The sequence below is a fragment of the Strongylocentrotus purpuratus genome, unplaced genomic scaffold, assembly GCF_000002235.5.
Source record: "Strongylocentrotus purpuratus isolate Spur 01 unplaced genomic scaffold, Spur_5.0 spur5_scaffold_9, whole genome shotgun sequence".
In the NCBI taxonomy this organism is placed as follows: Eukaryota; Metazoa; Echinodermata; class Echinoidea; order Camarodonta; family Strongylocentrotidae; genus Strongylocentrotus; species Strongylocentrotus purpuratus.
In genome coordinates, this window is record NW_022145615.1 from 7,956,789 (window position 1) to 7,973,179 (window position 16,391).

General features: G+C 36.0%; 1 protein-coding gene and 1 non-coding gene across 2 annotated transcripts; one reads left to right on the forward strand and one right to left on the reverse strand.

Moving 5' to 3' along the window:
* Positions 1 to 1,118: 1,118 nt before the first annotated feature.
* Positions 1,119 to 1,191, reverse strand: TRNAR-UCG. Its single transcript has one exon. It is a non-coding gene; the product is annotated as a tRNA-Arg (tRNA).
* Positions 1,192 to 4,070: 2,879 nt separating this feature from the next.
* Positions 4,071 to 13,432, forward strand: LOC100889390 (galactose-specific cell agglutination protein gsf2). Its single transcript, XM_003727787.3, has 6 exons — positions 4,071 to 4,338; positions 5,767 to 5,871; positions 7,649 to 7,896; positions 9,976 to 10,054; positions 10,491 to 10,622; positions 11,440 to 13,432. The coding sequence occupies exons 1-6, from the start codon at positions 4,296 to 4,298 to the stop codon at positions 12,543 to 12,545; spliced, it is 1,713 nt and encodes a 570-aa protein (XP_003727835.2). The 5' UTR covers positions 4,071 to 4,295; the 3' UTR covers positions 12,546 to 13,432.
* The last annotated feature ends 2,959 nt before the right edge of the window (positions 13,433 to 16,391 follow it).

Genomic DNA, 16,391 nt, shown 5'->3' on the forward strand with positions numbered 1-16,391 from the left:
CAGATTGTCTTATAGGAAAGTCTTGATTATCATAATTCCATTTAGAAATATGCAATAAGGCACATCGCCAGCAGCATATTATGTACAGAAAGATCCTGGAAAGTTTCAGTGATAAAAAAAAAATAAAAAAAAATAGAAGGATACTTGAATACTTTGGGGTATTGTATCCCATAGCCCGGAGGTACACCACGCGAAGAACAAAACAATCCGGGTTTGGTTCCAGCTAAGGATCGCGCCCTCTAGGCTAAAGGGCTGTCCACTTTCCAAGTTGAAGAAACGACTTTGATGAGATACAGCATCAGAAATAAAAGACGTGAACATTTAAGTGCTATTTTCCGAGTACACCATATTTTATGGATTATAACAGAGTAGCTCTAATGCCATCAGAACTATAATCAACCATTGACTCCTGGCTCAACATGTGCAAAGTCAAATATACACTAAACCACTATTTTACTTAAATATCATACTCTTCTCCTTCTTGATTTTGTTCTTTTTCCTTTTCTTGTTCTTGTTCTTGTTCTTCTCCTTCATCTTCTCTTCTTCTTCTCCTTCTTCTTCTTCTGCTTCTTCTTCTTCTTTTTCTTCTTCTTCTTCTTCTTCCTCTTCTTCTTCTGCTCTTTCCTTCTGCCCTAAAACAAGGACAATATCTAATTTAGATAGGCTTTTATTGCCTGAAAGATTCCAACGCAACAAAAAAAAAAAAAAATCAATCTACCAAACAAATAAACAACAACAGCAACAGCAATAACATACGAACAAATGAAAATACACCAACAAACAAACAACCAACTAAGTAAACGCAAGGCCTAAGATTTATTCAGAATGAAATTTTGGATCAACTGACATGAAACAGTCTCAGTTACCCAACTAATGACGCGGTTTCACGTGACATCACTTTATTATTATGCCCTCTGCAATAATGTACCAACAAATAAATCAAACAGAAAACGAATGCAAATATACGACTAAACGCGTGGTTGTTTTCTTAATACTTCATTTTGACATAATAAAAACTTGAATTCGGCAGACAGTACATGTTTGGTAGGTATCCCTGCGTTGAAACTGATTACCCTTTCCCCACAGGTCAGAGACCTTACAAAAAGTAAAATATGCCACGACCACGAAGGGACTCGAACCCTCAATCTTCTGATTCGAAGTCAGACGCCTTGTCCATTAGGCCACGCGGCCAAGGTTGTATATATTAGCCAAGCTTGTATCAATAGCGGAAATGATGAAGAATAGTCATTCACACACCCGATCAAAGTCCGTGCTCAAAAGCATTATGAAATAACATTTTAAAGTGTTTAACATACTATATCAATGTTTGTACTCATTAATGTCTGTTTACCTTGAAATAATTCTCAAACCTGCCCGTGTAGATTTAGTCATTGTTTCCTAGTCATTATTTTAAACCTAAAATGATCATCACATATCTTTCCTCATTGTAAATCATTATTCAAAGTAAAAAGTTTCCAAAAAATATAAATATCTGTTTTTATCCTAGGTTTCTTCTTTCTTGGGGCACTATTAAAATGAACAATGGATTGCATATAACTACAGGTCCTCTAAAGAGAAACGACCATCCCGAGTCAAATTATTTTGAAAACTAGATGGAATTTTGACTGCGCGCAGTCGAAAATGATGCCTCCGCCATAGAGCAATTTAAACAAGTTTGGAGTTTAAATCTCCAGTGGTTCTTGAGATATCATGATAACAATCTCAATGTATGGAATTTCATAAGTTGACCTCTGTGACCCTTGACCTTTGACCTACGTGCTCCTAAATCTAATCAGATTGTCTTCCTATGGTGATACACACTATCATTAAGTTTGAAGTTTAAATCTCCAGTGGTTCTTGAGATATTATGATATGGTGATACATACTATCATTAAGTTTGAAGTGAAAATTCTCCAGTGGTTCTTGAGATATCGCGATAACGATCTCAATGTATGGAATTTCATAAGTTGACCTCTGTGACCCTTGACCTTTGACCTACGTGCTCCAAAATCTAATCAGATCGTCTTCCTATGGTGATACATACTATCCTTAAGTTTGAAGTTTTTACATCTCCAGTGGTTCTTGAGATATCATGATAACAATCTCAATGTATGGAATTTCATAAGTTGACCTCTATGACCCTTGACCTTTGACCTACGTGCTCCAAAATGTAATCAGATTGTTTTCCTATAGTGATACACACTATCACTAAGTTTGAAGTTTAAATCTCCAGTGGTTCTTGAGATATCATGATAACAATCTCAATGTATGGAATTTCATAAGTTGACCTCTGTGACCCTTGACCTTTGACCTACGTGCTCCAAAATGTAATCAGATTGTTTTCCTATAGTGATACACACTATCACTAAGTTTGAAGTTTAAATCTCCAGTGGTTCTTGAGATATCATGATAACAATCTCAATGTATGGAATTTCATAAGTTGACCTCTGTGACCCTTGACCTTTGACATACGTGCTCCAAAATCTAATCAGATCGTCTTCCTATGGTGATACATACTATCCGTAAGTTTGAAGTTTAAATCTCAAATGGTTCTTGAGATATCGCGCTAACAAACTCAATACAAGGAATTTCATAAGTTGACCTCTGTGACCTGTGACCTTTGACCTACGTACTCCAAAATCTAATCAGATCGTCTTCCTATGGTGATAAATACTATTCCCGAGTCTTAAGTTTAAATCTTAAATGGTTCTTGAGATATTGTGATAACGGTCAAACGGGACGGACGTACGGACGGACGGACGGACAACCCGAAAACATGATGCCTCCGGCACCACCTTCGGTGGCGGAGGCATAACAAAGAGAATTTTAAGTCATTTGTGTGTTGGAACAAATGGGCAAGTTGTCCGCCACTACAGCAGATAGATATTACTGTTTCAGACTATTTGAACAGCCCATACCTAGTATAACGATTACAATTTTCAAAAATTTCATAACTTTCTCCTTTTTGGGTGCGATTTCATTCAAACTTTCACCAGTCTGCTTCTCTGAGGTTTTTGATCTCTTCTAAAGTAGTTTCTATCATGGTTGGATTTAGCTGAGGCTGTTGAGCAGGCGGAGACGGGATATGAAAACTAGGGGCGGTCGAGAAGAAATGCCTGTTACGAGACAATAGGGACTTTTAGATTTGCACGTCGACATGTTGACTGCTACGTGCGACGTTCTTTTTAACCTGCCTTAAACGGACGTCACACGTAGCAGTCCACTATGTCGACGTGCAAATCTAAAAGTCCCTAATGGGAGAGTGGTCAGCTGATAACAGTGATTAATATTATACAGATGTGAAGCAGTCGACCCAACGCCCTCTTTAGGGGAAACATCGTATCGGGCCGATGTTGTTTATGCGTGTTAAGAAGGATGATGATGATGGTGATGATGATGATGATGATGGTGATAATGATGATAAGGATGATGATATTGGTGATGATGATAGTGATGGTCACTGGACATACAGATTATTTGCCTTTTGAGAAACGATGACTATTTTCATGATTGTAATCAGTAATCTGAATGATATCATTATGATTCATTAAAAGGTCAAGACCTTTAACCGTATGGAGAACTTCAAAATGTTCAATTCATGTACATATAAAATGAAAAGATAGCAATATTTATTCCTTTTATTTTCTTTCGTTATAATGATATGTGGCATGGGATAAAGACCACTGCTTTTTCATGAATATGGCCGCCGGAAATGATTAATTCTATTGGCACTTACAATATATGCATATAGGTATGCCAGTTATTTTCCACCCAAAAATGAAAAAAACACAATCGGTGACCAATGAAAATGAAAGCATTGGTGAAAACAGCTTTATCAGTGTCAGTCCCGAAAGGGTTAGTATTCCTAATAATTGATGGATAGACTTGTAAACTATGAAACAGTGATCAAACATTGCCTCAAAAACCTCGCCGTAAAAACAAACACATATTGGGTCAATAGTGAAATGCCATGACAACAGATTTTTCCACTTGATCTACGCATGCTCAGATGAGATGCATAGCCAATGTAAAATTCATTACCATCTCCCCAATATAATAATATCAGAAATAGAAAAGAAGGAAGGGGGTCAACAGGAGTGAGAACACTGTATTGGCGCCATTTTGGATTTCGGATTATCAGCTTTTACGAGTCGGAACACAAACCTGATCACAGATTTATAAAATTGTGTTATTTGTTGGCATCCTTTAGCTTTGAAAAATCGTTGGATTAATTTCATCAACAAATAATTACGGCATATATTTAAAAGGCAGTGTTTCAATCAAGGAAGGGTAAAATGGAACTTTTGTTCGTGATATTACTTGTTGTGTGCTTTAGTGGTAAGTCCATCTTAATTTATCGATGTTATATTTTGCATTGTAGAATTAAAGAAGCGTGAAGTCTTGGAAAAAGTTGCGATGTGTAAAAAATAACGTGCAGCAAAAACTATAATACTTTCAATAGTTAAGACTCGTATTATTCATTCATCACTCATTTTACCATCGAACTATATTAAAACGCGTATGTAATACTGAAGAGCGAAATTATGTAGCATAAGATTTAAAACTAATTTGACAACGAGGATTTCTTTAGTTCCATACCAGTTAGTAGTTAGAATCAAATAGTTCTTTCGAAAAATACCATTAAATGTATGGATTCAATTTGTTATAGACTGAAATGCAACACCTATAGACCTATCATTTGTTGGTGTACACGTGGTTGTGCTTTATTGTGTCGATGATTTAATTGCTTTCAAATCATATAGAGGCTTACATTTTTGAGGTTTCTTATCACATACTTATTTATGCATTCCGTACCGCAGGTTTATGCCACTTCAAGCATTTTAGCTTTGAAATCAATACATCTTCTGATTATACGTGATTGTTGGTGTATACCTCTTTTATGTGAATAAGAAGTTTGCAATTTCAATGTTAACTTCATCTATATGCACAGTGTCATGTTTCCCGTCTGTTTCTGAAACTAAATCTTTTTGTTTTGTATCAATGTCTGCCTTGCCTGAAATATCGATCAAACCGTAACAGCCGCTAATTATATATTCACTGTAACGTTAATAGTGATCATAACATAGGATTGGAATGGGGTTAAATTTTAACTAGGATTTTGTATCATTATGGATCCTATTGGAGAAAAGGGAAGAGGGGTCGTGGTATCTTTTTATTTCAAATGTACGTTAATTCACAGTTGAATACATCCATAAACTTTGGGATAATGCATATTGGGAATGATGAAACTTTAGACTTATAAACGCCATTCTCATGGCATAACGAACCATGAGAATAACCAATATGGCGACAAAGCCTTCTGAATTACGAATAAGAGATTTGCTGAATATTAATTCAAAATATTCCAACAATAATAATGCTAGGATAAATCAAATCGTTGTCAGCTTTAAACAGGATTATGACTATTTCTTTTCAGTTTGGGAACAATTATGCAATTTAAATCACTAACTTCTTATCAACGTTTTATAGTAATTCATTATAAGCTGAATTAGAGTATCTCTTAAATCTTTTTCTTCTTCAAGTTTCATCTCTTAAAATCTTTTAAAAGTTGGTTTCAACTGTATTCTGCATTCATTCTAGAGAGACAAAATGTCGAAACAAACTAAGCATTTGGTTACATTCAAACATGCACCATTCGTAAAACTTAGAGTGGTAATGTATTCAGTTAACACAAAACATTATTGTGCCTGAATAGATCGGTAAGCTTGACAATAAGAACAATCTCTGTTCCTTTGTTTTCCACAGCCTCTGATGCGCAGAACTGCACTTTCACAGACGATTACTGTGGGTACACCAATGGCGGGGTAGGACAACTACAGTGGCTTAGGGTAGAGAACCTAAACGACATAGGTATGACGTCATCTAAAAATAACTTTATGTAAACTTTGAGGCGTGCCTACCAAAACATACTTGAACTTTGACATAACAGAAATTGATGACGAAACGAGATTAATATGCAAAGATTAAAGGTATTACAAAGTTTTGGTATGGGGTCATGAATTTGGTTCAAATTAACATATTGGAAGCATATGCGTTCCTACAATATTCAGTGATCGTTGTAGCGGTTGAAATCGAGTCTCAAGTTGTGAAATTATAAATAATAAACTCTTTATGTTGTATAGCTCCCTCTCAAGGTCAAGATATTAATTTAGCTATGAAACAATATTTCTTGACTAAAATCGACCGATTAGCTATTCCCGTTTGGAAATTTTATATCACATCTACATATTCTGAGATTTTCATGGTCGAAGCTACCATTGTACGGCCATATGCGCTATTTGAAATTTATCAAGATTTACCGGGAGCACCGGTAAATTTTTATATTCAATTTTTCTCGAAAACAGAAATGTTTTAGGGGCTAATTTTTTTAGTGCTTATAATACATCCACATGGGCATCCAAATACGTCAAAATTGTAAAGATTCACTATCCACCCAATTTTCAAAATTTCCCAAAACTTTGTATTACCTTTAATGGACTCACTATACAGAGAGAGAATGTGATGAGTGAAAACAAACCAGGATCCCTAGTCTAAAGGGGCTGTTAAGGAAAGGAGGGAAATTCCTGGTGGACTAAAACTCTACAAGAGGGACGGATTCGGCTTCCATAGATCATGTTGATCTTCTGTCTTGAGAACCTTTAAAGGGTCACTCTAACCAAAAAGGGCTAACAAAATGTAAACAAGACATGTAGAATAATTTTTGACGGAGATTCCGAACATGACAATGATTTTTCTTAGAAATCATCAATAATTCTGGAATCTAGCTTTAAAAATGACGACTCAGAACGCTCAGAAAAAAAGCCCAGTTTCGGAGCTGTATTGCGCAATAGCATATGACGTCACTGCAGGAGCCTCTCCAGTGAAAATGTGGGTGATTTAGGCATACAAATATCTATATAAAGGCAAACTATGGTATTAATAATAAAAAAAGGACATTTATCCGAAAATAATATGCACTTGATAATCCCAGTACGTTTCTGGCAATATCGTGATTCCTTATTATAAAATTATAAAATTATAAAATCGGACATGCCCGCAATGACGTCAAATGCGTCATCAAGCCACGTGACCGTATGACATTTTTTCGAGGGGCGTAGCCCAGCAAGCGTGAGATCTGTGAAAAATGGATGATTATCATCATTTTTTGGTCAATTTAGAGATTTTCTGAAAAATCAGAAGCTGGAATAATAATAAGTAGAAATGTATATATGTTTTAAAAAGCTATGTTAGTTGGGTTAGAGTAACCATTTAAATGAACGACTTGATCCCATTTTGGAAGAATTCGCAATACCATTTGATACGAACATTCGAACATGTAAGACGTACTGACCGAGGATCTGAACAATTTAATCAAAACATTAATTAATTAACAGTTTACGCTGTAGCCCCCTACATTAAAGATAAGCCTGATTTCTGTAAATAAATAAATAAAGTTTAAAAGAAATAATACTTAAAGCATGATATTACATGAAACGCAGAAAATGAGGTATCTTTCAGTTCAAATTACCATACGTAAAAGTATATTTAGAGTAATATATGTTAACCATATATCTTGTAAAACTTCTGACTCATGCTCGGAAAATGAATGTTGAAAGGGTTATTAATTAATTTCCCCAAATTTTCGCAGTTCCTAATTATGTGTCCGTCGAGTTTACTGCCCCTGGGCGTACCCAACTGGCGACACTCACCAGCCCCGCCCTGACCAAACAGACTGGTGTCAGCTACCGATTTAGTTTCGACTACCGAGTCACGGGAGACCACACCCTACACGTTAGGGCCTCGGGAGCTGGTGGAGGGGGTTGGGAGCATACCGGCGATACCACCGATTGGGAGAGTGCGGTGCTGGTGTTGGCACCACCGACTGATACATTCAATGTAAGTTCATAAGATTCATAAGGTTCATATTGCTACATGGAACTCATCAGAGGGCTGAGGTACAGTGAATATTGGGACACCAAGTGATAACATAGAAGGATTGTTATCCTCAGGGACTTAAAATAAAAAAAGAAGTCATGATCAACTTATTGCATGAGGTTGGCTAACAAACATGTATTAGCCCAGAAAACATCTCAACCAACACGTCCAATGCAATATTTTTCCTTCTTTATTGAAATAGTTTATCTCAGTCAATCCTCCCTATAAACCCATTTTTTACCAATTATGTTTGCCTGTTCCCAATTATGAAACTATAAATACGTTTACCGCAACAAGATCTGAACATGGTGCAAAATCTAAATTTTAGTTTAATAGTTTGCGCTCTAAGTTCTATTTATTGCTTTTCATCACACATATTCATAATTCAGACAAAAAAAAATGTCAAAACGAAAAAATTGGGTGTTTAATGATATCTTCAATAGTTCTTGATTTCCCTATCCTTTATTGAATTTTCTTTGTAACTCACCCCCCCCCCCATTCATTTTATTAAAACCGATTCAATACCATGATGGACTTCCCCTTGAAAAAAATGATATTATCTGGACCGACATGTATTACGCATTTGTGCCATATGATCATAGACTTCCAGTTCTGATATCATGTACAAAGAATTCTGTGTCTTCTTGTCGAAAAGTTTGGTCTATATGCACACCCCTTGATTCCGTTAAAGGTCAAACTCAAGTGCGTTCATTAGAGATGTTGTCATACTCTCTTTCAGGAAACATCTGGGGAGTGTTTCACAAAGACTAAAATCGACTTTTAAGTTGGACTTACCTATGGCAGGCCGTTCATGTCACTGTTTTCTTTTACCATTTACTGGCATTGGTCTCTCAACGGACGTACAAATCGTGATCACAACTGCAGAATATAATTTTTTTGAAAGTTCATTATTGAAGGAAAAAATATCATCTAAGGATCATAAGTAGCATGAATGGCCTGCCATAGTTGAGTCCAACTTAAAGTCGATCTTAGTCTTTGTAAAACACTCCCATGGTATGGAATGTCATCACAGATTTCAGTCGCCTTTAAAATCCTAGGCAGTGTCTGAACAATGCATAGAACTTGCATGAAAATTGCATGTTTGATAATTTCCTTTTTAATGAGATATTCAACTTGGAGGTTTTAAATATATGTCTATCCTAGCCGTTCATGTGTGATGCCTCTCTCAACGTGGTGTTGCAAATAAGTTTCAATCTTTACTTCATCAAAACTCTAGAATTACATTAAAGATAAGCTTGATTTTTGATAAATATAAAACGGAAAAAAAAGATCTCACAGAATCCAACAAAATTACAAATAAATGCCAAACGACTTTGGTAGAAAATGTATTTGGGCTGAGTAATGAGCATAAAACGATAAGGAAATCAAGGTAAGTAGGCCTGACCTTATGTGCTTATACAGGTCCCTTTTGTGCAAATGAGAGTTGTGGTTTTTATTGAAGATGATTTCTAGCAAGTTTTTTGAGGTTGTTTTTATTTTACTGGATCAAACAATCAACCTACTGCAGGATAAACAATCCAGAATGAAATTAGGCCTAACAACAGGATATTGTATTGCCTTTTAGGTGCCTTAACTTGGGTCGGTCGGTTGGAATTCTTTTCTTCTTTTTTTCAGTTTTGAATATATTAATTTTTTTCCTCCCTCTTTGGACTGACATTTCTCAGTTTTGAGTGCTTTAATACGTATTTCTGAATTCATTACACATTTGTTTTTCTAAAAATCGGTAAAAAAAAACCTTTTTAAAATGCCGAACGTATATAGATTTCAAGATTTTTGGGTCGGTCGGAAATGGCAATACAACATCTTTGTTTAAGTTAAACACCTTATAGCCACGTTCTCTCGACATACGATACCCATACCAGAGCTCAAGATTAGCTTTAATTTTAGTCACTGCATGACAATCACCTATTCTTTTAATTCTGTATCTTCTTCTATTTCATATGAATAAAACTGTGGCTGTACTGAGTTACGCTATTTGCAATAAGTGGCCTATTGATTTTCTAATGTTCTTTTACGCAGATTCTGATATTTGCCAACATTGGATCAGGGGCAGCTACATCACGAGTTCAGATTTCCAATCTCATCGTAAATTCTGATGGTGGGTATGCATTTTTTAAACCAATTTTCCCACAAAATAATTTATTTATTTGTTCATTTATTCATTTATTCATTTATTGATTTGTTCATTTATTCATTAATTTATTTAGTCATGCATTCATTTATTAATCAATCATTTATTTTTTATTTTGAGAGGCCTTTATCAGAAATAACATGCATTGGAACACCGGATCGCGAAAGATATATATGTTAAGGATAAGGGAACGAGGCGAGACTCCGTATATGTAAAAAAATAAAAAGATTCTGAGCCAATTCAGCCACCTACCCCCTTGCACTACTGCCGGCCAGTCAACTACCCACCCCCCGCCCCCCCCCCCCCACAATGCCGCCCAGTAAGTATGGTAAGGGGAAGTATTTGCTTTGGTATTTGCTTTGAAATTCACTAAATATTAATTGTTTTCTATTTACTTTTACAGCCAATAACAACTGCGACCCATCGCCTTGCCTGAATGACGGCGAATGCTTTGATATAGGATCGGCAGTGTGTACGTGCATCAATGGCTACAGTGGAGATACGTGTGAGATCGCTCCCATCGCTCCCACTACAGGTATACTATCTTTCAGTTGTGATGTAGCGTGGGCAAGGCTATGGAGGGGGCAGTGGCATCAATGGGGAAGGGGGGGGGGGGTCATGGATTTACTAGGTGGATAATATGTAGGACAGCGATTGGAGAGTATGTGCAGTTGGTTCTCTTCCAATCTTGTATTTATGTCTGTTTTTTCTTCTTTTAGTACTTCTCTTCTCGCTGTTTAATTAGCTGGGGGCACGGGGAAAATAAATACATGGCACGTATTTATATTTTGAATTTCATAACATAAATTTACGACTTGCCATATTAATGTTACGTTGCTTCACCGTACGGTTTCTCATTAAGAAAAGAAGTGTATGAGTGTGTACGAGTATGTCGGTGTGTATGTGTGTTGGTTGGTGGGGGGGGGGGGGGAGGGGTTTCAATTCAATATTGGAAAGATTATTTGTTTTATTATGCCCCAAATCCCTTAATGACACAATATTGTTCATTTTTCCTCTCTTTTTCTAATTATTCACCTCCTTTCCTTTTTATATTGTCTCGGGTTTCACAGATTCTGTAATTGTGTTGCACACTGGACAATAATAATTTGGAGGATTTTGAGGATTCGAGGAGAGAGATGGGGACTTTCATCGACCCTCCTTCACATTTTCTCTATATTCTTTCTGTTCTTTACTAACATGACAATCCTTCCATCCGATTAGTCATCATGCAGAATAAAAGCTAAACCTGCCAATACCCGGAGTATACCTAAAGTCCACCTTAATTATATTTAAAAAAAATGTTTTTTTTTTATCATTTTCATTAAAAAAAAAATATTGTTATTCTTTCGCAGCTCCACCACCAACAACTGCACTTGTTCCCACAACACCAGAGGCAACGACTGCAACCTTGACAACCGAAGGGCCCACAACATTCGACCCCATCACCGTGGACCCCACCACAGGCGAGGTCACCACAGGGGAACCCACCACAGAGGAACCCACCACAGTTGACCCCACTACAGACAATCCTTCCACCTTCAATCCTGACACAGTTGGTGCTACCACATCAGCCGCTACCACAGGTGATCCTACCACAAATGATCCTACCACTGAAGAAATGATAACGACCGATGATCCAACAACGGTCGAAGCAAGCACCCAGGACGCCACCACAGCCCAGTTGACGACAGTGAATCCAGCAACTGATGAACAGTCAACAGAAGGTGCAACTACAGTGGAGGCACCGACGGATACCGTAACAACTGTTGAAGTGACTTCTCAGATTACTTTCACAGACAGTGGAATAACGGAAGAGGTATCTACGGTTCAGATAACAACGGCATCTTTCGAAACTGGTCCTACAACGAGCGACCAGGAGACTGGACCAACAACCACAGGGGAAATGACCAGCGTAGCTTTTCAGACAACAGAGGACGCAACCGAGGCAACGGCAACTACAGATGAATCAACAGATACAGAGCTCCCGGGTACTACTGGAAATGCAGAGCCGACGGAACTGATAACAACCGGTGTCACAACCTCAACAACCGATGACTTAACCGAAGGTCCTGAGACAACAAAACCGCAAGGAACAGACAAAAGTACACAGAGGACCGAAGGGGAATTAGCGACAACGGGTCCTTCCACAACGTCGTCCGCTGAGCAAGGGGGTGGCAGTGGGCTTACGGATGCTACCACAGGTCTCATTATAGGTCTTAGTCTAACCTTTGCACTCCTTCTCATTCTTCTCGTTTTTACTCTTGTTTACTTCTGCACCCATCGCGACCGATATGGCGTCTCAGATGAAACAATGGAAAACGGGGCTCCTACACCGATGGCCACCATGAGGCCTGGGTCATCACGTAATGCAGAGGCCTATGAGAACCCCTATGTCACCGCTCCTACACCATCTACAGAAAGATCAACTCAAACTTCGCTCAGTGCAATCAATGTGTAGTAGTACAAGTACCTTACAACGAAGCGTACATTATTATTAGCATGCAAGTCATAATTTAATAAGTGCTCCAAACGCATGCACTCGGACACACACTTGCACATGCCCATACATAAGAACGTAAATAAAACGTTTCACAAAAGACAAACACTTACATAATATACACATTTACACATGACGCATTTCATGTCATGCCTGCAGTATGAAGAATTATTTACATCATTACGTGGCTGTTATAATTTTTTATTATCTGATTATACTATATTTTATAGGTTTCGCCACCCATAAAGATTCTTTTCCTGAGGCCCCCATCATGTTCCAGCTGAAGCTTAAGATGGCGGTCTCCTTCATTTTTCAATTTTTAATTGATTTGCCAACTGTATTTTTAGAAAGTTATAATTATCTAATTGAATGATATTATGATATGATTATGTATGTACTTGTATTTCAAATTTAATTCATTACATATATCTACCTAGTTTGTATATAACATGTACCGAGTTTTCATTTTGTTGAAAAATGCAGAAATATAATGAAACAAACAAATCTTTTCTATCATCCAAGATAATCTCTATATCATATTTTGACTTCTGGGTTTGGAGGACATTGCATAAATCTCGATGTCGCATTAAAACCCGCTATGTAATGTTGAACGTTGGTGCCTTTTCAAGTATTTTTTAATGTTGTGTAATACCACGAAATGAATTGGTAATTGTCAATATTACACATAAATGGTACCACCTAGCCGATTTTGGTAGAAAATGTATAATAGCTTAGATGAAATATATATCAATCGAACCAGTTTTTCAGTGAATATGATTTCCAGCGAGTTTCGTTTTCTTCTTAAAGGTAATACAAAGTTTTGGTATGGGGTCATGAATTTGGTTCAAATGTACATATTGGAAGCATATACGATCCTACAATATTCAGTGATCGTTGTCGCGGTCGAAATCGACTCTAAAGTTATGAAATTGTAAATAATAAACACTTTATGTTGAATAGCTCCCTCTCAAGGCCAAGATATTAATTTAGCTATATAACAATGTTTATTGACTAAAATCGACGGATTACCTATTCCCGTTCGGAAATTATATACCAGAAATACGTACTCTGAGATGTTCATGGTCGCAGCTACCATTGTGCGGCCGTAGGAGCTATTTGAAATTTATCAAAATTTACCAGGAGCACCGGTAAATCTAAATATTCAATTTTTCTCGAAAGCAGAAGTGTTTTAAGGGCTAAAATTTCTGGTGTTTTTAATACATCCACAGGGGCATCCAAATATATCAAAATGGTAAAGAATCACTATCCACCCATTTTTCAAATTTTCCCAAAACTTTGTAATACCTTTAAACAATCTTTAGTTTGAAAGTCTAAGTTGCATGATATCGAGAAGTAAAAATAACCAACAACCTATAACGCTTTTAATTTGTAATTCCACGATGTCTTATATTTTGAACATGTTAAAGAGCAACTGTACTTAATCACTTATAAATCATGTCGCAAAATACCAATCCATGCTTAGTACATTGTTCATATTCTGCAAATGGCATGCCCGGGAAAGTTGTTTCTCTTTTATTTTGCCCGGGGACAACCAGTATTCAATTTAAAAGAGTAAATATATTATCATCATAATGTCATTTTTATTAAATGTACCTTATGAATTTGATTTGTAATGTTTGTTCATGAGAACCGGAACAATTTGTGAAATTGATCTTGGTTATTGCTTGTTTTGGATAGAGACAAACAACTTGACGATTTAGCCCACTCATTGTAAGGTGACTGGATAACTGTTAAAAACAATAACATCCATATGACCCAAACCAGTGTCTGATTAGTATACATAGGTAAACAAAGATATTGGAATGGCGATCTTTTTAATTTTTTACAAATGATATAAGAATATATAAGAACTTTAACTTTCCCTTTATCTTTTTTTCTTTTAAAGTAGCCTTGATATTTTACTAATCGTTGACATGTAACGTGTCAATTGTTTGTGTTGCACAGTTTTCGAAGATATATTGTATGTTGTTAGAGGTCATTTTTAAGTCTTTTATATTATCCAAGAAATTTATTTGAAGCGCAGTTATAACCAATCCTATTTTTCTACCTTGTACTTCATTGTTACAATTCTAAAGAGCTGAATAATTTTGTCAAATAGGTCATGTAGATTATTTCATTTAGTAGTATTTTATCCTGGGTTACGAAGAGGCACGCACATTGGTAATTAAATTAAAATGTTCCTGACATTTATGCTCAAACGGATTATCTTGATACCATTTGCAATTGCATACCACATGTTGGGAAATACGTATTCCAAGATGGGAACATGCATTCCTAGTTTTAGATTACACTATACAATGAGGACATTAATGAATCAAGAATCTTGCCCAAGTATTTCTAAAATTGTATAGGAGAGCTCTTTCATGCAGAATTAGTGAGCAACATGAATGACGATACTGAAAATGATTAGATTGAAAATATGTACTTTATTCATTTCCTTAATTGACGATATACAAACATTTGGTGAAAACTGTAAATATTTATCATAAAACACACATATTGAAAAGGCGAAAAGGTCAAGCACTCGTAAAAAACGACGTGTTCGAGAATTTGTTTACCTAAACTAATTACTACACCCTACAATACATCTGATGAAGGCCTACATGTATATACGTAGATTAATCGAAAAACATCTTGTAAATAGCTGAAGTAGTTGTTTTATATGTATTGATATTATCAGTTTCATTAACACTTCATGGCGTTTTGCCAAAGATTACAATATAAATGTGTTAAGACAAGTAAAATTGTGTCATGCAATGTTTCGATAATTTACATTTTATTCACACAATTATGTGCCGGAGAAGGAAGAATATGAAAGTTTATGTTGGCAGAATGCACACTTTATCAACGTCAGGAAGTTGAGTTAAAACATATTTATACAAGATAGACGCACACTTAAAGTATTACAAACGATTTTCTTCAAATCATTAAAAACCCAAAATGGTTTTCCGAAGCAACTTTGACAATTTTATATGAATTACAAATTTCAGATACGTCCAATTTAGAAAAGATCATTAACAAAGTTTTTCACGTTCAACTGATAAAAGGATATTTGTTATTTATCAGGGCAAAAGGCACATTGGATTCAATGAGAAATTCTTATCTCGGATAGATATTTGCGAAATTAAGATAAATGGATAAGCCTGATAACACTAACGGGCGATAATAAGAGACAGGTTAAAATATACTCGTACATAGTTAATATATCTTTAAAGTAAAACCCCAATTTATTCAGTATAAATACAACATTTTTATTCCTACATTGTTTAGTGGTATTATATGGATGTAAAATGAGATAATTATGGGATCTAATATGTGCACCTTTTTCATGTTTTTGTAAAGCTTACCGTACATTTATATACCGGTAACGAAAGTTAAACTGCACGTCTTCATTCCTTATCGAAATTGTTAAATAATATTATTTATACATTATACATTGTGAACTAGGGGTACACAAACTAAAATCAAAACAATTGCTCGCCAATACAAACATTTCTTTTTGAAATTTCTTCGACACTGATTAATGATTTAATTCAGGTTCGAACACTTTCCTGTGCAATTGCGTTATGTAAGCTAACTTCAAATCCCAGCTTGCTTATTGAATACTCATTTGTGTCATGGTTATTCCACCTATTTTTGTCTTTTCTTCATCTTCTCTTAATCCGTTATCTTGGGTAAAAGTGTAGTTATAATTTTACATGCAATTCGTGGTCATAAAGTATTTGTTTTATACGGTTTCTGTTTCTACGTCTAGGTGTAGGTCTTGTCTTCGAGCCAAAATGCGAA

Excerpts from the sequence above, each read along its gene's own strand:
- LOC100889390 (XM_003727787.3), top strand. The coding sequence starts at position 4,296 with ATGGAACTTTTGTTCGTGATATTACTTGTTGTGTGCTTTAGTG. Across the intron at positions 4,339-5,766 it reads ACTTGTTGTGTGCTTTAGTG|CCTCTGATGCGCAGAACTGC; the intron begins GTAAGTCCATCT and ends TGTTTTCCACAG. Across the intron at positions 10,055-10,490 it reads TCTCATCGTAAATTCTGATG|CCAATAACAACTGCGACCCA; the intron begins GTGGGTATGCAT and ends TTACTTTTACAG.